Below are 22,315 nucleotides of genomic sequence, written 5' to 3'. Positions count from 1 at the left end.
AGGACAGCTGCCTTTCTCCAAAAATTTAATTCCCTTGTTCCTTAATATGAAGGTAATTATAACTTTTCTAACAGTATTCCTTTTTCTCCCTTGTTTTGTTCTTCAACATCAGGGATTAGCAAACTACAGCCTGAGAGCCAAATCCTGCCTGCCACTGCTTTATGTAAATAGGGTGTCATTGGAATGCAAATACATCCATTACATAGAGTGTTTGATAGGAAAAAAAATCATAAATATCAAATTAACAAAAGTGAAATTAAAAAAAAACAACTATTTTTCACTGGAGCTCATGGGCCTCAGGTTAAAGATTTCTTCTCTGTGTATCCAGCACTGCCAAAGAGATAACTGGGAACATTACAGACAGCATACTCCTTGACACAGAAGTATAATGAACTGGCAAGAACTATTCATTTGCTCATTCATTCAGTCAATCATTTTTATTCCAATGTTGACTATATCTGAAATTACAATTTTGTATATATCATTACACACTCTGCTAAAAACAGAAGCAAATTAGATTTCTATTTATATTTCTACAATAAAATCAAATGGTTTTTACTAAGTCAAAAATGATCATTTAAGTGGTTGCTTTCAATCATTTCTCAGGATCTTCTGATATCTATAACTAATTATACTTAAAACACAATTTTAATGTCCTTTAAATATCTGAAAATGTCTTCCCATCTATTTAATTTCATTTTATCCCCTCAACCAGAAACACTGATAGTTGTTTCTATTAAACACATTTCAAAATGTGAAGCTCATGCACAAGGGAACACACATAAAGATAGGAAGGAATGTACAAAGTAAAATATATGAAATAACTGGGGAACATACTTTTTAAAAGGATCCAAAGAGTGACTACTTTTGGAAATAAAAGCTCTTTTTATGGGGCAACACTAACAAGGACAAGATGAGAGACAAATCGAAGTTTGAATTCTAACTTCACTACTTTCTCTGGCTTCAATATCCTTACCTATAATATAGGAATTATACCATCTCACAGTTACTATGATGGATGATAAAATGTAATAGTGAATATAAAATGCCTTGCCAACAGAGATTGCATCTGGTTCCTTTTCCTTTGATAATATGAATAATTAATTTTGTATGTGTAGATTTTTATACACATTTTCTTTAAATAGAGCTCAGCCACTGCTATGGATGGAACTGTGCCTTCCTAAAATTGGTATGTTGAAGCCCAAAACCACCTTGTGACTGTCTTTGGAGATGGGGCTTTTAGGAAGTAATTAAGGTTAAATGAGGTCATAAGAGTGGGACCCTAACCAATTGGACTGATGCCCTTATAAGGACAGAGAGAGAGAGAGAGAGAGAGAGAAAGCAAGCTCTTTCCTTCTCTCCTCCCGCAAAGGTACACAGAGAGGTCAGGAGCACATGTGAGAAGGCAGCTATCTGCAAGCCAAAGGAAGAGGCCTCACAATGAAACCTACCTTGGATTCTAGCCTCCAGAACTATGAGAAATAAATTTGTTGTTAGAGCCACCCAGTCTGTGGTATTTTGTTATAGAAGCCCAAGCAGAATGATACACTCCTAAAAACATTTTTCTCACCTAAATAAAGAGAATATGACGATTTAAAGGAGAGTAGGTGAGAATGGGATAAAAAGGGCTGTGAAATACTTTTTCCAGCTCACCATGACATTTTAAATAACAGTGCTTAAAATGCTATGGATTCAAATGTGAAGAGTTAACCTGATTAACTTTCCATCTGTCCCTGAGAATCAGTAAATGTTTAAGGCTTTGTATTAAAGTACCAACTCACAGAAACTCATACATATACTAGAATCTTGAAACAATTAAAAATATAATAAAACTGGGGTGCCTGGGTGGCTCACTGGGTTAAGCATCCAACTCTTGATTTCAGCTCAGGTCACGATCTCACAAACTGTGAAATCAAGCCCCAGGTCAGGCTCTGTGCTGACAGCAAGGAGCCTGCTTGGGATTCTCTCTCTGCCTCTCCCCCATTCACCATGAACATGCTCTCTCTCTCTCTCAAAATAAATAAACACTTTTTAAAAAATTTACAACACCAGGGCACCTGAGTGGCTCAGTTGGTTAAGCGTCCAACTTCAGTTAAGGTCATGACCTCGCGGCTCCATAAGTTCGGGCCCCACATCAGACTCTCTATTGTCAGTGTGGAACCTGCTGCGGATCCTCTGTCTCCCTCTCTCAGCCCTTCCCTCACTCATGCATGTACTCTCTCTCAAAACTAAATAAACATTAAAAAAAATTCCAACACCTAATAACCACTTTTTTTGGAAAAAAAAAAAAATAAGTGAACACTATTAAACAGGTTAGATTTCCAAATTATATTTAGAGTTCCCTATTACCCAGCTTAGTATCTAATACATAGTTGAAACTCAATAAATATAGCCTAAATGAATGCTATGACCAATTAGCAAACACAAAATGCTCAATCTTGAAAGACAAACTTGTTTTAAGGAGAAAAGTATAGCATGGGAGGGAACTATAAGTAGAATTCCGAACACTGACTCTAATCTTTTAATTTAACTTTCCTCAAGGGGAGCCTGGGTGGTTCAGTTGGTTAAGCATCTGACTTTGGCTCAGGTCATAATCTCACATTTCATGGGCTTGAGCCCCGTGTCTGACTCTGTGCTGTCAGACCAGAGCCTGGAGCCTGCTCTTGATTCACTATCTCCCTCTCCTTCTGCCTCTCCCCCTCTTTTGCTCAGTCTCCCTCTCAAAAATAAACATTAAAAAAATTTTTTAATTAGGGCGCCTGGGTGGCTTGGTTGGTTCAGCGCGGACTTCGGCTCAGGTCATGATCTCCCATTTCGTGAATTCAAGCCCCGCATCGGGCTCTGTGCTGACAGCTCAGAGCCTGGAGCCTGCTTCAGATTCTGTATCTCCATCTCTCTGCCCCTCCCCCACTCCTCACTCACTCTCTCTCAAAATTAAATAAACATTTTAAAAATTAAAAAAAAATTAACTTCCCTCAAGAAATACAATTAATTCTGTATTTTCCTTTTGGAGAGATAATAGACAATATAAACCAAAAATCTACTTGACTAAATTGTTATATAAGATTTTGGAATATAGCTACATTCATTCAGTAAAATATAGCTGCAACCACACAATCAGAAATATCTGTTTGTAGTCAGTTTTCACACTTAAAAAGGGCAATAACCTGTCAATCCAGCAAGAGTAAGGAAAAGTGCTTTGTTTCTTAAGAAAAACTCAAAAAGGATGTCTTCTTTATAAACACATAGTTACCAGTGTAGATAATAGGGGCAAAAAAAAGAAAAGATACATCTACTGAAATGTATTAACTCTAAATAAGAAAGCAAATCAGATCTTACTACAATTTCTCCACACTAAACATAATTATTTTCAAAGTGATACAATACAAAGATTATTGGTCCTATCTGTTTGCCCTACCTCTTTAAAAAATGGCAATAGTAGGGGTACCTGGGTGGCTCAGTCGGTTAAGCATCCGACTCTTGATTTTGGCTCTGACTGTGATCTCACAGTTCTTAAGATCAGTCTCCACATTGTCAGCTTGGGATTCTCTCTCCCCTGCCCTCTCTCTCTCTGTCCTGCTGACACTCACATGCTCTCTCTCTCTCAAAATAAATAAATAAAACATTTTAAAAAATGGCAACAGCAAATGACATATATTCTAATAAAATTTTGGTAACAGGTGTAAAATGAAAGACTATGAAACCCAATCACTTTTAATCATTATTAAGTTTGTGTTAGTCTTTATTAAAACAAAAAAAAAATCAAAAATTCAGACACTGGATTACATGATATATACAAGAATATACAAAAGTAAAAGAAAAAAGTACATATATACTACATTAATTAGCAAAGCAGAAATTTGTTATCTATCTGGTCATTGTATCTCAAATCCAAATGTTTACATCCAGGACGTCACAGAGGTAACTTCTTTTTGTACCTAAAGTAAAAATAAATCTATTTAATAGAAGACAATAAAACAGCGTTCATTTGTGAAGTGCCTAATAACAATTTCAGTGTATTAAAATTCTAACCTAAGACATATATATAGAGAGAGACATTTTGCCATGCTCTAATTCCAGTTCATTTTGTACTCTTGGGTTCATATAAGTTCAACCACCTCAAAAACACTCAAGACTGACTTACACAGCATTCAGTGTCACAGACAGAGAACAGCCTGAAGAGTCTGGCCCATTCTAGTGCTAGCATTTAAATTCATACCTTTCTCTGGAAAGACTACAGGGTATATAACATTCCTATCTGCTTGTAATTAGGAAGCAGGGAAGTCAAAACACAGGCTATTCCTTTCCTATCCACCCAAAACTGACTCTGTGTTTAAGCATGTTGAAAAAAGAAAATATAAAGAGTCATTTGTTAAGGTTGTTCATTTTTAAAAGGATCATAGTAACAAGGGTTTCCTTAATTTTTGTGTCCCTTATTAAAATAAATGTCAGCATACCATCAAAAACAAAGAATAAAACTGCTGCTTTTCAGTTACCTTATTGAGCTCTGGAAATAGTTCTTGTATCACAATGTCCAATAAAACATAAGTCAGCTAAAGCACCAAAAAAAATTTTTTTAAGGCATTAGACAAAAAACCATAAAAATGATAAACACAAAATTCAGGACTGTGGTTATGTCTAAATGAGAAGGCAGGGAGAACTCAAATATACATGTGGACATTTTATTATTATGCTGCATAATTCATTTTATCTTAACTATTTTATACATAACAAAATTTTGAAGAAGGAAGCAGGATACAAAATTTTAACTTATTAGGATCTCAACAAAATATGTACATACTGCACTATATATGTAGTGTTAACTGTGGTTATTCTAATGTAATCTGAATGATGGAATTCTTAATTTTTAAAATTTTACTTTATTTCATGAATTTTGTATTTAAATTCCAAATTTTCTACAATGAATCTATGTTTATTTTAAGTCAAAACTACTTATGTTATAAAGAAAAAAAAAGTAAACTACAGAGAACAAACTGATGGTTACAAGGCAAGGGGAAATGGGTGCTGTAGGGGAAGGGGACTAAGAAAGAGTACACTTATCCTGATGAGGACTGAGTAATATACAGACTGGTTAAATCACATTATATACTTGAAACTAATATGACACTATATGTTAATTATACTGGAATTAAAATAGAAAACTTAATTAAAAAAATTAAAAAGTAGTCAGTAAAAAAGAGTAACAAAGATGAAACATTTTTTTTCTGTCCGAATGTTTGAAGTGCACCACCTTGAGAGTGTCACTTCACAATAACATACCAGAATCCTACTGTGTGTCGTTCACAAAACCTAGCCAACACTAGTCAACCTCCTTTAATGATTTTTACCTGTTTATTGAGAACTGGCTGTTGTAAGCCATCAAATAGAAGTCGAATGCTTTCATACTTGGCTTCTTCACCAATACACTTGACTATCAGATCTAAACAAGAAAGCCAAATGTGAAACATTTTATATTACAAAGTGACTCATCATTTAGTGGACCATAAAGCAAAATCTTCACTCTGTTTCCCAGATATTACACAAAAACTGTAAATCAGCATTTCCTAAACCAGTGTTCTTGCAAGAGCCTCCTGGAAAAAACACTTCTATGGTCAAGAAACTCAGAACCATATATCCTCCTTCTGGAGATTCACAATGCACCAAGTATACTGCAAGTGCTGATGAGTGTTGCAGTAAAAAAATTTATACTATTTATAGTGTTATACTATTTACACTATTAAGTGATAAAAGACAGTTGTAAAGTAATACACACTGTGTTATTCCATTCAGATAAAACAAATAAAATCCCAAAATTATGCATATGCATTTGTATACACATGTATAGAAATGCACAGAAAAATATTTGTGATGATTAACACCAAGCTGAGTACATGGCTACTTATGCACATTGGGGAGATGGCTTCTACTTTTTACTATTATTTTTTCATAATGTTTGAATATCTTAGTATCAGGAAAAAAAGTTAACTGTTTAATATAGACTTTCCTCAATGAATATGACCACTTTATTTTGTACTTTTTGCATAATTATTATTAACCATCTTACAGAACAATCTTTTTGGGAAATGTTTAAATAATAATTTAGGATCTAAAAAGTTCTGATTCATGTTTGACTGCACAGATGTCATGTATCACTTCTATTACCAAAGAGTCAGTCCTTACTAAAAACCTCAACTAAACCTTTTCCCCAAGGCAAGAAAGTAAAATTATTAAGTAAACCAAATGCCCAAATATGTGTCCTTTCCCCCCCAATCATAATAAAACTCTTAATGATGTTCTTGAAAAAGTTCTCACCTTATGTTTGCTTCTAGGAGATAAATCTAACCCTAAGTGGCAAAGGCCAAATTCAATTTATAACAAGCATAGTAGATCCTTGATCTTTTCAAGATTATGTGGCCCAATATGGATCTTTATGAATCTGCTAATTCACCAATACTATACAGAACTTCCCAATTAGTATGTGTGAACCATAATGGACAAAAATAAGTGATCCTTTCAGATCCTTCAGAAATCCTAAGTAAGATTGAGGGGTAGAGGACAACAGAAAGACACGCTAAGTTTACTAAATTATTCCTTCCCAAAAGGAGTCTTGAAGTAGAGGTGATTCAAATTCATGCCTCAGCAAAATAACAAATTATTACATTCAGTGGCTTTCCATGTTGTCCCTGAATATCAAACTAAGACTGTTAAAGCCATGAATGCTAAGGGTCACTATTACAAAACAGGTAAGAAATTATTTCATCATTTACCTACAGAAGACTTACCCCAGAATAGCTTTTATTCACTTTTATATTCAGACCAGGGATTTAACTTAACTGTCTTCACACAGAGCAACAGGACTATTCTGAGACTAATTTTTCAATGATGAGAATTCTCTAAGGTACAGTCCAAAGGTACAGTCCAAAGGCTTCTTCGGTTCTTACTCTGTATTTTCTCTCTGGGCATTATTATCCACTACACATAACCTCTATGTCTCTATCCTGTACTGTTCATTAATCCAATTTCAAAACCTGGGTATCTCACTACTTACTAGACATGTCCTCCTGAATACTGTATAGGAACTTCACACTCAAAATATTCTAAACTAAGTATCCTCTACTTTGACTCCTTGCATCTTTTCCTTGTATTTCCCATCTCTGTAACAGGTTACTACTATTTATTTACCTTGTGGTCCAAGCTTACCTCCTTTACAGGAGAAATGATCATTCTCCTCCTCTGAGACACACTCTGTGACTTGAACATGCCTTCTCTCTTATCATATGTATGTTTTATCTGTATGTCTGTCCACTAGACTGAACTACTCAAGTACACTTTTTATATCCCTTGCACTCTGCATAGTGCCTGACATGTGGAAAGAGCTCAATAAATTTGAAATGAATGAATGAATTCTGACCTTTTACTCATAAACACGAGTGAAGCTCTTCTCATTGTAGAGTGGGCAGCAGGATTCCAACTGTCCCACAAACAGATCACTTTGATCAGTCTGATTAGAAGTTGTTGCTAAAAAAATCTGGCTGTTGCATAAGTAGAAAAAGCCTGTCTTAAATTTCATTGTGCTTATATCATAAAAACCAAATTTTATTTAACTAATGAGTTAATTTTACTTTGTCCTTAGTAACTATTACTAAAATGAAAACTCAAAATAAAAATTGGCCTCAATAATTACTATACATCGTGATCTCAAAGGGGTGCTAATCTGTATTTACTATTTAGATATTACACCTGGAATGTAATTCATCATTTCTTCAAAAGTCTGTTTTGCTCGTTTTTGCTTATCTTGGAGAGAACGAGGTTCAGTGTTTTCACAGAATACAGCATCTAAAATGAAACAAAAAGAAATATTTTCACCTATTATACACGAAGTACTTCTTCATAGCAGAAATACCAATAAACCAATGAAAAAAAGACACAACAGTACACAAGACCTGAAACAAACACATGAGAAAATACCTCTGAGAAGTGTTATAAGTGAGACCAAACGGTGCTCCTGAAATAGTTGTTCTAGTTTACAATGAAGATAGTAGTCAGTATACATTTCCAAGGTATTTTTAAACAGGATTCGAGTTCCCATTAAGAGATGATGAAGCCAGTCAGGAACTTGGAAAACCACCCGTCCTGAGAGGGATCATATGGATTATTTGGTTAAGATAAACAGGTATTTCAAACATTCTCCAATGTGAAAACACAAAAATGGTAATATTTTATTTGTAAACACTAGTAACTTTAATATGTTCAGGACCATTTGTATCAAATTCTAATAAAAGAAGTATATTCAATTTAAAAAGAAGTTACAATGGGGCAATAGTGAAGAGCATTAATTTGTATCACAGAAGATACAGGACACATGAATGAAAAATAGGTTTTAATATAACCAGACAGACCTTACCTACATACATCAGGTAATCATAGACTCCTTCTACAGTCATCATCTCCATAAAATAATTCTGATTTTGCTTTCTTTCTGTATTCTCAGCACGGTTTGCATTATTCTTAAATAGATCACTGAAAAGCTGAAGTAAAAATTGAAATAGTAAAGAGATGCATAGTTTATTACACCTGCTAATAAACAAACACTAAGGCTAAAGTGACAACAGAACACAGGCATTTAAACCTTTTTTAATCAAAACAGAGCATTAGATAGGTGAAGCTCTGTCTCCAAAATTCCACATTTATATCCAAAATTGAATTAAAAAATACATTCTCCCCAAAGTAGTACACAAAAGTCTCCATTCATTTAAGACAAAACAGATAATTACCCATAGGAAGAACCCCTTTGCTTTTTTATACTAAAATGAGCAAATAAACATATAAAGATGTATAAATATATTAATGACAGCTAATTTTAAAACTAACATGACTTAAAGATTATAATTCACTAGTTAATTAAAGGGTGTTTAGAGGTGAACATTGAGCTTTAACCAGTTTGACAGTAACAGTCATAGTCTGAAAATGTGAAAAAAAAAAAAAGATGCAAAAAACTTCTTATAGTAAAAATGATGAAATGCAACGAAATCTCAGCCCTACTTACTCCCAACTATGCAAAAAAAGTCTATTCTTGATAATAACAATAATTAAACAGCAGAAATAAAGGAACTAAAAGTATGCTAGAAAAGATCAACAAAGCCAAGAGATTAAAAGGACAAAATCTTTGGCAAGATTGATCAAAAAAATAAAAAATAAAATGACACAAATAATATAAAAAATAAAAGGGGATATAACTACAGATGTTAGAAAAAATTAAAAGGACATTATTGACAACTTCAGGACAAAAAATTTTCAAATTTAGATTGAATAAAAAATGCGTTGAAAAATATAACCTATCGGGGCGCCTGGGTGGCTCAGTCAGTTAAGCGGCCGGCTTCAGCTCAGGTCATGATTTCATGGTCCGTGAGTTAGAGACCCGCGTCAGGCTCTGTGCTGACAGCTCAGAGCCTGGAGCCGGTTTCAGATTCTGTGTCTCCCTCTCTCTCTGCCCCTCCCCTGTTCATGCTCTGTCTCTATCTCAAAAATAAATAAACGTTAAAAAAAATTTTTTTTAAAGAAAAATATAACCTATCAAAATGGACTCGCAAAACAAATCTGAAGAATACTATAATCACTAAAGAAATTGTTTGTTTTAATGTTTATTTATTTTTGAGAGAGAATGAGCAGGGAAGGTGCAGGGCGAGAGGGGACAGAGAATCTGAAGTAGGTTCTGCTCTGACTCCGAGCTGACAGTAGAGAGCTCAATTCAGGACTCGAACTCACGAACCATGAGATCATGACCTGAGCCAAAGTTGGACACTCGACTCAGCCACCTAAGCGTCCCGAAATTAAGTTGGTTTTTAAAGAAAACCTTCCTATAAACAAAACTTGAGGCTTAGAGGACTTTAACAACCAATCATATAAATTATTTAAAGAACTAATAATTCCAATTATAATTTTACCAGCAAACAGAAAAAGGTTAATATAACTTTAATACCAAAACCTGAAAAGGATTGGGGCACCTGCGTGGCTCAGTCAGTTAAGTGTCCGACTCTTGATTTCGGCCCAGGTCATAATCTCATGGTTTGTGAGTTCAAGTCCTGCATCCAGCTCTGTACTGAACATGCAACCTGCCTGAGATCCTCTCTCCCTCCCTCTCTGTCTGCTGCTCCCCTGCTTGTGCTCTTTCTCTCAAGATAAATAAATAAGTTTTTTTAAAAAATTGGCAAGGATAGAATGAGAAAGAAAAATTACAGTAAAAACCTTGGTTTGCAAGCATAATTCATTCCAGTATAGACCAACTCCACCCATAAAGATGGTGCAAACTTCCTTAACCTTATAAAGAATATCTATGAAAAAAGCTACACTATACACTATTTAATGGTGAAATACTGAAATGATTCTGTTTGTACAACAGGTCCTAGCCATGAATGAAACAAAACCACCATTTGCAGATAATGTGTATTAAAGAATTAATAGATATATTACTGAAATTAGTACAAGTCTAGCAAAGTTACTGAATTTAAAAAATCAATACATAAAAATTAACTGTATTTATCAAATGAAAGCGATAAAATGAAAAAAATATTAAAGACACCTTTTATAGTAATAACAAAAAAGTGAGTTTTGGGGGTAAAGGGGGAAGGCTGTCCTTCGAGCTCACACAGCTCCTCATGCTGAGCACTATTCTGGCACTAAACTGAGCTTCCTGTGGACAGGAAATATATCTTTATATTCCAGTGTTGGCACAGGTTAAAATACTTGCTTAATGGATTAAATATTATATAAGCCATTAAGATTAGATAAAATAAGCATCAAATCAACATGACTACATTGTATCAATTTACTTCATGAGTATTAGAAGTTGGTGATTTACAACCTAAGAAAACCACCTTAAAAAATCCCCCAAGGGGCGCCTGGGTGGCTCTGTTGGTTAAGCGTTGGACTTCAGCTCAGGTCATGATCTCATGCTTCATACGTTTAAGCCCCATATCAGGCTCTGCACTGACGGTGTGGAGCCTGCTTGGGATCCTCTCTCTCCCTCCCTCTCTGTCCCTTCCTCACTCTCTTTCTCCCTTTCTCAAAATAAAGAATAAACTTAAAATAAAAAATTCCCCAAATACGTAAATGTTAGAAATTTGCCAATGCAATTATATAAAGAAAAATTTACCTGTTAAAGCAAAGATGCAAGCAACTACATAAAATACCCTCCTTATACTGTACAACTGATTTCCATATAAAGGAAATAAGTCCCATTCATTTCATTAACACATGATTCTCCCTACAATGGAAAAGCTGTTCCAAGTAGGGTAATTTCAAACCTTATGACTCTGTCAAACAATAAATATGCAGTACCTTCTTGTTGTTTTCTGAAGTAGGGCTGAGAATGGTCAGTTCCGGTTTACTTGGTTTAGGCTTTGGAGATTCACAAGAATTAATGAAATTCATGATGAAAGGTTCCAAATGCTGGCCTTTCTGTTGTGACATAGAAATCATGGTATGAAAATAAAAAATCAAGATTATGATTTTTAATAATCATATAATGCATTAAAATTCACTGATATTTAAATACGGTTATAACTATCATGTTACAGAATATACATAAATCAGTTATTCACCTCTTTCATTAGTTTTCCAGGAACAGACTTTATAATTTTACCTGCAATTAAAAGTAAAATATTAATTTTATGAAAGCATACTGCATAACTGCTCACATGAATACTTCACTAATTTTTTTTTTCACTAGGTAATTTTAAATACTCAAAAGCCAAGTAAAAAAAGTAAAACAATAAAAAACATAACTTACTATTTCACACTCAACAGAAATTTACAATAAATATGGTATTCTTTTTTTTTTAATGTTTATTTTGAGAGAGAGAGAGAGCGCACACATGTGCGTGAGCAAGAGGGGGAGGGGCAGAGAGACAAGGGGACAGAGGATCTGAAGTGGGCTCTGTGATGACAGCAGGGAGCCGGATGCGGGGCTCAGGAACCACTGGGGATTTACTTTAAAATAATCCAGTAGTGTTGGGGGGGGGGGGCGGTGCAGGAAGGACTGAACAAGGCAAGTGTTGATAACTGTTGCAATAGCGTGAGAAGTTTATTATACAAAATTCTCTACTTTTGTGTATATTTGAAATTTTCCGTAACAAATGTTTTCAAAAGATTTTAAACAATGATGAATATATAAAGATATCTAAAAGTATACAAAAGTCAAAAAAATTTTTAAGAATTGCTACAACATTTAAATTGGTTAAATAGTTTATAATCTGAATTTTAGGTTAAGAATACATATTCTAATCCTGTTTGCCAAAATCTCTTCTTGGTCTTATCTCCAGGTTCCCTTATTTTAAAATATCAAACACCTTGAGATTTTCTCAAACATTAGAAATGCCTTTAAAAATTAGTCAAAATTGATAAATGCGACTTAAATTTCTTTCAGTTCAATTTAGAAAAAAGTAGGCTTATGGCAATAGCAGAACACATATTAATAAGAAATTAAAATGGAGATTGTTGGGGGCACCTGGGTGGCTCAGTTAGGTGAGGGTCTGACTTTGGCTCAGGTCATGATCTCATGGTTTCTGAGTTCAAGCCCCACATCGGGCTTGCTGCTGTTAGCACAGAACCCGCTTGGGATCCTCTGTCCTCCTCTCTCTGCCCCTCCCCTGCTTGTGCTCTCCCTCTCAAAAATAAACATTTAAGAATAAAAATAAATAAAATAAAACGTAGATTATTTTAAGACATGAAAACCACCTAACCCTCTCCCACCAGACTATTTCTCCTTTCTACCCCCATTAACTACTCCTCTCTTAGACTTCTCCAAGTTCCTTAAATGACGAGCTTTATTCTCTTTGCTTCTCTGTCTCTTCTACATGCTCTTCCTGAATCAAATTATGTGCTCAATCTGACTTCATATAACACTCAAATCTCTACTGCTTGCCTGTCTCCTGGCCTCTCCTACCTTACAAAACCTCTCACTGGATTCTATAAACTCAACAAGTTCAGAACTACCCTTAATTTATTCCTTATCTCAGCAAGTAACAGCATCCATCCAAATGTTTAAATAGAAAATCTGGGTCACATCTCTGATCATTTCTTCTTCTTTAGTCAATCCTAGTTGGCAACCAAGTCTACCCAATTCTGTCTTCTAAACATCATATATAACCAAATATAAAACTTTCTCCCATTTTCCCCTGATAAGAAAACCTCCACGTACAAATACCAAGTATTTTGGCTCTGACCAAATGTACTAATTTGAAGAGATACAGATGAAAGCCAAATGCCCACTTGCAACATTTAATTCATTTGTTTACTTCTATATATACTTCAGATTATATTATATAAAATATATTTAGAAATATTGCTTTACTCCATTATTATCTCTTTTTTTTTTAATGTTTATTTATTTATTTTGAGAGAGAGAGCTGAGGAGGGCTGGGAGAGACGGGGGAGAGAGATCCCCAAGCAGGCCCTGCACTATCAGCACAGAGCCTGATGTGGGGCTCAAACTCACAAACCATGAGATCATGACCTGAGCCCAGATCAAGAGTCAGATGCTTAACCAAATGAGCTACCCAGGTGCCCCTACCTCCATTATTATCTTTAACAATCCAGATTTTTCCTGCCTTTATCTCTGTGGTCTATACTGAACTTTATGTAAAAGAAACCATGCTGCATATATTCTGTGTCTTGCTTGTCATTCATCATCACGTTTTTAAGATTAACAATGTTGTTGCAAATAGCTACACGTTATAGGTATTCATTTTATGAATCTACCACAATTTATCTGTCTACTCTATTGGTGATGAACATTTGTATTATTTCCAATTTTAGTGACTGGTTATAAACAATAATGCTATGAACATTCTTTAATATGAATATAAGATTCTCTAGAGTATATATCTCAGAGAGGAACTACTGGGTCATGCAGTTCTATACCAAACCGTTTTCCCAATTAGTTTCCAATTTATATTCCTACTAACAGTGTATAATAAGTCTATTAGAATTTGATACATGGTTTCACTATATAAACTACTCTTCCTTCATTAATCTGAAAATGCTGATTATTTCAGTTTATCCACTTCTTAAAAATTTTTAAGTATGTTTATTTATTTTAAGAGACAGAGACAGAGCACACCCATGGGGAAGGGACAGAGAGAGAGGGAGAAAGAGACAATCCCAAGCAGGCTTCACACTGCCAGCATGGAGCCTGATGCAGGGCTCAAATTCATGAACCGTGAGATCATGACCTGAACCGAAATCAACAAACACTTAACTGACTGAGCCACCCAGGCACCTCTCAGTTTATCCTCTCATACATGACTCTTTAAACTGACTTACCAAGATTTACATCTGGTAGTATCTTATCAAGAAATTGTGTTTCCCCGCCATTGGGGGAGAGAAAATCCGCCAGAAGTTGACTATTACTCAGTTCTGGATGCTGCAGAAGTTTCTTAAATGAAAAAGGAAAAAAAAGGGAAAAAACAGCTTAGTAACCAGAAGGGTGATCAAAACTATATTAAAATGATTAAAAAAACAATTATAAATCCTCAAAAGCTATTTTATCTTCAGAATAACAAAACTACATTTGTAGAAAGAATATATCACATAGCAGATAAGACTTCAACCTCTACAGTCAGACATGAAAGAATTTGAATTCTGGCTCTCTTCCATTTACCAGTGAGGTATCCCTAGAAAAGTTCCTAAACTACCTAAGAGTTTCCTCAAGTGTAAAATGAAGATAATATTACTCCTTTCTTTATAATGTTATTATATAAAGCATTTAGCACAGTACCTGATACACAGGAAGATTAAACATTATCTAATATTATTTCTGTGTCTCAACTATAAAACAAGTACTACAATATCTTGATAATTAAAAGAAGTTGGCACAAGGGTTTTGAAGAAAACTAAATGTAGAAATGTGAACTTGAAAAATTTGTTGTCTGTTCTTCTTGCAACACTATTTTCTTACAAGATAAACTGACTTTTTAAAGCCAAAATTAACCCAGTCTTACCTAATATTGTTTTGTAACTTGAAACAGTTGCAAAACTTTATGAGCAGAAATCTGTATAAATGAAATACCAGTAACAGCAACCTTTAGCTCCATATCACCAGAAAATACTCTTCTAGAATGCAGTACTTCCAATTCTTAGAAAGATTTAGTCCATTGAAATAATGGGTTAATGGTATCAACAAAGGCAAAGGTTAACACTCCTATATGCTGCATTCAAATATCCTTGCAGACATTAATAATTTAAAGTTAATAACATAATAATAATAAAATATTTCATATTTCAATTTTCACGCCACCAAAAACTTATATAATGAATATTTTCTGGGCTGAAGTATTCAACAGTTTAAACACAAGAAATAAAATGTAAATATTCCTTTATACTGTTGAGTATTTTTTTAACTTAAAATACTTACTTTGGGCAAAGAGGCATCCGAATTTAACTGAATACTTAATAAAATCTAAAAAATTTCATGGCCAAATAAAGAAAAGGTTTTTTTAGGGGGCATCTGGGTGGCTCAGCTGGTTAGGCGTCTGACTTTGACTCAGGTCATGATCTCACCGCCCATTAGTTCAAGGCCCACATCGGACTCTGCTGTCAGCACAGAGCCTGCTTGGGGATCTTCTGTCTCCCTCTCTCTCTGATCCTCCCCCACACCTTCTCTCTCAAAAATAAACAAACATTAAAAAAAAAGATGTTTTTAACAAAACAAAAAAAGTAAAAAGTATCCACTCTTTCGTCTTAGGCACTTGATTAAAGAAAGATGGTCATTAATTTTATATTAGTCTCAAGTAAGCAACTTTTTTTTTTTTTTGAGAGAGAGCAAGCGAGCACACGAGCGAGCATCCACAAGAAGGAGATGGATGGAGGGAGAAGAAGAGAGAGAATCCCAAGCAGGCTCTGGCTGTCAGTGCAGAGCCCAATGCAGGGCTCAATCTCACAACCTGAGCCGACACCAAGAGTCGGATGCTTAACTGACTGAGCCACCTAGGCGCCCCTCAAGTAAGTAACTTTTAAATTGACTGCATCAACAATGGAAAACACATACCAATTACATTGTTTATATAACACCATGTGCACACACTAAAAAATAAAATAAAATTCGGACACCTGAGTAGCTCAGGGGGACCCTGGGTGGCTCAGTCGGTTAAGCATCTGACTCTTGGTTTCAGCTCAGATCATGATCTCACAGTTCGTGGGTTCAAGCCTGGCATCAGGCTCTGCACTGGCAGTGCAGTGCCTGCTTGGGATCCTCTGTCTCTCTCTCTCTCTGCCCCTCCCCTACTCACTCTCTCTGTCTCTTTCTCAAAAATAAATAAACTTAAAAAGAAAAGAATTTTAGAAGTCCACATTGACAGGTATTTATAAAGTAAAATATATATATACAAGAGAAAAAAAGATTAGAGAATGCTAGGATTAGCAATGTTTTAAATTAAGTTACTACTATACCTGTAGATATTCCTGAAATTCTTCTCTCTTTGACTTTAAGAATTCATAATTTTTGGGGCCAATGATCCTCTTGGAAGGAAGCTGGGCATCAGGAAATGTGCCTGAAATTAATATATATGTAAGTTATTACTATGTTCTGCTACCATCTTTAAAACCTAATTTATAATTCACTATGGCAAAATCAGATTCACAATGCTCTTACAGAGATGTGGCATTATCTTTTAAGTAATCTTGACAAAATCCATGAGCTTCACTTCAGAAGTCCAAACCAAAGAACCTGAATATACAGATATACAAAATTTCACCAACTCTTCACTGACAAAGACTTATTTAGCCTTCAATACTAGTAAAAAAGCTTCAAAAACTTATCATGAGATTATCTTGAAGTTGGTGGGATTCTATTCAACAAAATCTTACAAAGAAATACCTACTCTATCATGGGAGAAAAGGTAGCATTCTGCTAATACTATACAAACTTAAAAAAACAAAATTTAAAAACCATGGACATTCAGGGCACCTGGGTGGCTCAGTTGATTGGGCATCTGACTTTGGCTCAGGTCGTGATCTCATGCTTCATGGGTTAGAGCCCCGCGTTGGGCTCTGTGCTAACAGCTCAGAGCCTAGAGCCTGCTTCAGATTCTGTCTCCCTCTCTCTCTGCCCTGCCCCCTCTTACTGTGTCTCTGTCTCTCAAAAATGAATAAATGTTAAAAAAAAAAACAAAAAACAAAAAACATGGACATGCTTTCTCAAATAGGGCTGACCGGAAATTTAAATACCAAAAAAGAAAAATATTGTTGGGAATCCAATCAACTTAGGTTGATCCAGGACTTTAAAGTATAGAATAAATTATCTTCTCTCAATTCTAAACCCAAAGGAAAATTTCTCAGAGAAAGAACGAGACAAGAATGACATTGCACAAGACTGGCAGAGAAAAAGAAAAACCATTTTTTAAATTTATTTATTCATTTATCTATCTATCTATCTATCTATCTATCTATCTATCTATCTATGAGAGAGCAAGCGGAGGGGGGCAGAGGAAGAGAGAGAAGAGAATCTTAATTGTGTAGAGCCCGATGCAGGACTCAACCCCACGATCCTGGGATCATGACCTGAGCCAAAATCAAGGATCAGACGCTCAATCGAGTGAGCCACTCAGGCGCTCCAAGAGAAAACCATTTAAAGACAAGTACAAATTCAAAATCTAAGCAAAAAGATTGGAATGGGACCTTGTATTTTTTTTTTTACCTTCCTGTAGTCTCTTTATCAAGTGTTTTACTTAGAGCACTTAGTAAAGAAGGGTAAAAAAGGTTCCTGTCTTCAATAGAGAACCAACCTGAATTTGGATCAGGGACACTCCACAAAGCTGGTCTAAAAGAAAAAGATTCAGAATACACAAATAGAACTCACCAATCTACATACAAAATGACTGGAAATACTTTATAACTACATCCTTGATATTAACTAAAATAGATAAGACAGACTGAGAGGTGAAGAGAATAACTAAAAAAAGGAAAGTGCTCCCCTTTTCTGATTGATCTAACCTTAAAAGAAATATTACAAGTTTTGTCTTCATATCTAAATCTAAGAGCTAAATCAAAACATTTGTCATGATTCAGAGCAAACATGTTTATCAAGAAAGATGGTAGTAAAAGAACAGAGCAACTCTAAAATGCCTGGTTTAAATTCTCTGCCACATGGAAATAAACAAAAATTAAACTGGAAAGAGAAACTTTTCTACAATACAATTAAACAATAGCTATCTTTTAAATTTTAATATTATTGAGGTGCCTGGGTGGCTCAATCAGTTAAGTGTCCAACTTTAGCTCAGGTCATGATCTTGCAGTTCGTGAGTTCAAGCCCCCTGTGTTGGGTTTTCTGCTGACAGCTCAGAGTCTGGAGCCTGCTTTGGATTCTGTCTCCCTCGCTCCCTGCCCCTCTCCCGCTCGTGCTCTCTCTTTCCCTCTCTCTCTCATAAATATTTTTTAAAAAATTAATAAGTAATACATGTATACTGTAAAAACTTCAAAAATATTTGTAAGCAGAAATAAGATAAAAACAGTACATTCCTATATTAACAGCAGTGTACATAAGTGTTAAGTATTACACTTCCTTGCATAATTACTTAAAATAAAAAAATGAATCTAGTTCAACAGCTTCTTCAAGAAAGCTAATACTAAAATGTAATGTTTTATACAAAAAGGACAACATACCATGAAACTCTGTTAGTTTTGATTCAAGTACATAGAATTCAAGATATCTTCTATAGACAGACCAATGTTCAGGCTCATGCCCAACTGTAAATTGAATGGATACACAGTAAGTAATAAATAATTTTATAAACTACTATTAGAAATTCTTCCAGTCTTAATGATTTATTATTTCTTAACATCACATTATTAACATATTTTATCCCATATCTTAATTTTAAATTTCTTAAGGGACTGATAAACTTCACCTATTTATGAAGTTATCTCAAAACACATTTTTCTAGAAAAGAATCATAGAGCTGACAGAAATTTAAAACAATTATACAGTCATGATTTTTAAGTGTCACAGAAATAAATTATGTATTTCATAAAAACTTGTAATCAATTTTGGGTCCCTCAAATATTTACCAATTGTCCTGATCTAATACAGTATAGAACAGCACTATCAAACAGAACTGTCTGCAATTCTGAAATGTTCTTTATTATCTGCATTAATATAGTAGATATTAGCCACATGTAGTTATTGATCACTTGAAATGTGACTATTGTAAGTAAGGAACTAAAATTTTAATATAATTTAATTTTAACTGGTACATGAGGCTAGTGGCTACCAAACTGAATAGCACAAAGTAATGGTTTACAGAATGAGTTGAGTCAGACTGCCTATTCCAATCCCAGCTTCCCCATTTATTAAGTGAACTAGAACAAATAACCTCACTGTGCCTTAAGTTGCTTAGAATAAAAATAATTGGGGCGCTGGGGTGGCTCAGTCAGTTTAGCATCTGACTCTTGATTTTGGCTCAAGTCATGATCTCAGGATCATGGGATTAAGCCCCGTGTCAGGCTCAGCACTGAGTATGGAGGCTGCTTGGGATTCTCTCTCTTCTTCTTTCTTTGCCCCTCTCCCCCCATCTCTCTCTCTCTGTCAAGAACAAATAAATAGGGGCGCCTAGGTGGCTCAATTGGTTAAGCGTCCAACTACAGCTCAGGTCATGATCTTGTGGTTTGTGGGTTCACACCCCACATCGGGCTCTGTGCTAACAGCTCAGAGCCTGTAGCGTCCTTCGGATTCTGTGTCTCCTCTCTCTGTCCCTCCCCTGCTCACACTCTGTCTGTCTGTATCTCTCTCTCAAAATAAATAAACATTAAAAAGTTTTTTTTTAAAAGAACAAATAAATATTTTTAAATAAAAAAAAAAGAAAAACAAATAAGGGGAATTATTAGCACTGACCTTCATGCTGTAATACTTCATCAGTCCTCTCTCAAAACCATTTCCTAACACTGCCATTTTCTTTCCTTCTTTCACCACAAACAGTTCCCTCTTCCTGAGCTCAATTTTATCTTTCTGTTCATCATTCCCAAAATGTGCACAAGTTTGATGTGCTTTTGTTTACACTGAATGCCCTACTTCTTGGGCAAAAGCCAGGGTGGTGTCTGTTATCTCCTCATGGATACTATTTACACCTATATCTATTAGTCCACACCTGAAACAACCAAAAGAAGATAGGAAAACATGATGAAAACTTCTCACATTGTGTTTTATCACATTTTTATAAATTCTAATTAGCCCACAACAATGGAGGAGGAGAAATGCTGTCTTAATGAAATTGGTATAATACCTGATATAGTGCTATGTGGGTTACTAATAATAAGTATAATGGCTAATGATGGTAGCAAAACCATTAAAAGAACATTACATAAAATGCCCTGCTGCATTGTCAGGTGTCTCACAGGTGGCATATGCATTGGCTGAACAAACTAATTAGTTAAGTGGTACTAGAGATAACCTAGAAAAGCCTGTTTTCATTCAATTTTCTGTTCGGACACTTATCTTTTGAATGTTTGCTTATTTTTGAGAGAGAGAGAGGAGGAGAGGCAGAGAAAGAAGAAGACAGAAGATCCCAAGCAGGCTCTGCACTGACAGCACATGCAGGGCTTGAAACCCATGAACCGTGAGATCATGACCTGAGCCAAAGACGAATGCTCAACCAACTGAACCAACCAGGCGCCCCCAGACACTTATCTTTTGGACATGCAGTCATACTCAATAGTTAGAAATGGCAAAATGTTTATCATTCCTGATAAATAGACTAACTGGCACCTTTTGAGAAATGTATTCAGAGAACTTCCTACCTGCTCTTCTATCATTTCTTTCAACATCAATACAAAACACAGGTATTCTCTCCTTCTTCTCCTTCCTTTCAGAGGAGGGATCTTCAAAAAAGTCTACATATGGAATGCTAATTTTCCATGCAGCAAGGTTTCGGGGAGTATTAGGTGTGCTCACAGCTTCCACTGGAGAATCATCTTCCATTACAACAATACCTTCTTCAATCTAGAAAAAAAATCATCAGAAAAAAAATTTAACATTTCCAGGTCCTCAGACCTATAGCATACAAGATACAACTATAAAGAATGTGCCCATATAAATCCCTGATTTTCTACTATTCTGAAATTAAATGATACTAAATTTTCTACTAAAAATATAAAGATAAAAAAATTAAAACTAACAAGTTACTAGCATCAACTCCAGGTTTTGTCATATCACCTATATGTGCAAATTCCATAGAAAAGAGAAAATAGGCACTTCAGAGACTAAAAATATTGAAAATACACAAGTATAAAAAAATATTTACCTTTGGTAATAAGAAGAAAAAATTAATGTACTGATATTTTTTCGTTTTGACAATATGTATTTAGAAAGAACCATAAAACAGTTTCAGCTAAGTACAGGTGGTCGCTGACTTAAGATAGTTAAACTTATGATTTTTCAAATTTACCAAGATGCAAAAGCGATATGCATTCAGCAGAAACTATACTTGGAATTTTTAAAAAATTTTTTGATGTTTATTTATTTAATTTGAGAAAGAAAAAGAGCACAAGTGGGGGAGGAAGAGGAACAGAGAGGGAGAAAGAGAGAGTCCCAAGCAGGTCCTGAGCTGTCAGCATGGAGCATGATGTGGGACTTGCAAGGTAAACAACCAATACATTATACAACCATTGTTTTTACTTTCAGTACAGTATTCAATAAATCACAAAGGTAAACAACCAATACACTATACAACCATTGTTTTTACTTTCACAAAGGTAAACACTAAATCACAAAGGTAAACAACCAATACACTATACAACCATTGTTTTTACTTTCAGTACAGTATTCAATAAATTACATAAGACAGTCAACACCTTATGATACAATGGGCCTTGAGTTAGAGGATTTTGCCCAACTGTAGGCTAATGTTAAGTGTTCAGAGCTTGTTTAAAGTAGGTTATTTTCAACTTATAATGGGTTTATCAGAATGTAATCCCATTGTAAGTTGAAAAGGATCTTTTAACTCCATTTCTGGGAATGCAGTCTAATGAAAGTATTTATTCCAAGTCAATCTTTTTAAAACTGTGGAAAAGATACAAGTATAAATATATTCACTACAGCTTAAGTAATGTCAAAAATGAAAAATGGCCTGAAAGGGATCCACCTTCATAGAATTAAGGTTATTTTTTCATCTCTTGGCTTCTAAAGTTTTCATAATATAAATGTCTAAAATAATATTTTAAAATACTACACGAAGAACAATTATTTTTAGAAAGAAATTTTATATTTATTTATTTATTTTAACATTTATTCATTTTTGAGACAGAGACAGAGCATGAACGGGGGAAG

General features: G+C 34.8%; 1 protein-coding gene across 9 annotated transcripts in view; it reads right to left on the bottom strand.

Moving 5' to 3' along the window:
* SNX14 (sorting nexin 14) overlaps positions 1-22,315 on the bottom strand; it is a 95,786-nt gene that overhangs the window by 14,370 nt on the left and 59,101 nt on the right. For 5 of the 9 annotated variants that reach the window (XR_008422964.1, XR_008422965.1, XM_019442782.2 and 2 more), the window contains 12 exons: positions 20,788-20,989; positions 18,658-18,741; positions 16,447-16,547; positions 14,323-14,434; positions 11,601-11,641; positions 11,338-11,457; positions 8,405-8,528; positions 7,969-8,133; positions 7,741-7,836; positions 5,349-5,440; positions 4,497-4,553; positions 1,452-1,570 (listed from right to left, as the gene is read on the bottom strand). Coding sequence is in view for 7 of the 9 variants with exons in the window: in XM_019442782.2 (XP_019298327.1) it covers positions 1,460-1,570; positions 4,497-4,553; positions 5,349-5,440; positions 7,741-7,836; positions 7,969-8,133; positions 8,405-8,528; positions 11,338-11,457; positions 11,601-11,641; positions 14,323-14,434; positions 16,447-16,547; positions 18,658-18,741; positions 20,788-20,989 (1,305 nt within the window). In the remaining 2 variants the exon portion in view is untranslated. Of the gene's footprint in view, positions 1-1,451; positions 1,571-3,708; positions 3,939-4,496; positions 4,554-5,348; positions 5,441-7,740; positions 7,837-7,968; positions 8,134-8,404; positions 8,529-11,337; positions 11,458-11,600; positions 11,642-14,322; positions 14,435-16,446; positions 16,548-18,657; positions 18,742-20,787; positions 20,990-22,315 lie in introns of those variants that run through there. The other 4 variants (XM_019442785.2, XM_019442786.2, XM_053904673.1 and 1 more) reach the window with 1 other exon arrangement.

Source organism: Panthera pardus, unplaced genomic scaffold (genome assembly GCF_024362965.1).
Source record: "Panthera pardus isolate Hobbes unplaced genomic scaffold, ASM2436296v1 HiC_scaffold_17, whole genome shotgun sequence".
NCBI lineage: Eukaryota > Metazoa > Chordata > Mammalia > Carnivora > Felidae > Panthera > Panthera pardus.
This window is presented reverse-complemented; position numbering and strand designations above follow the sequence as displayed.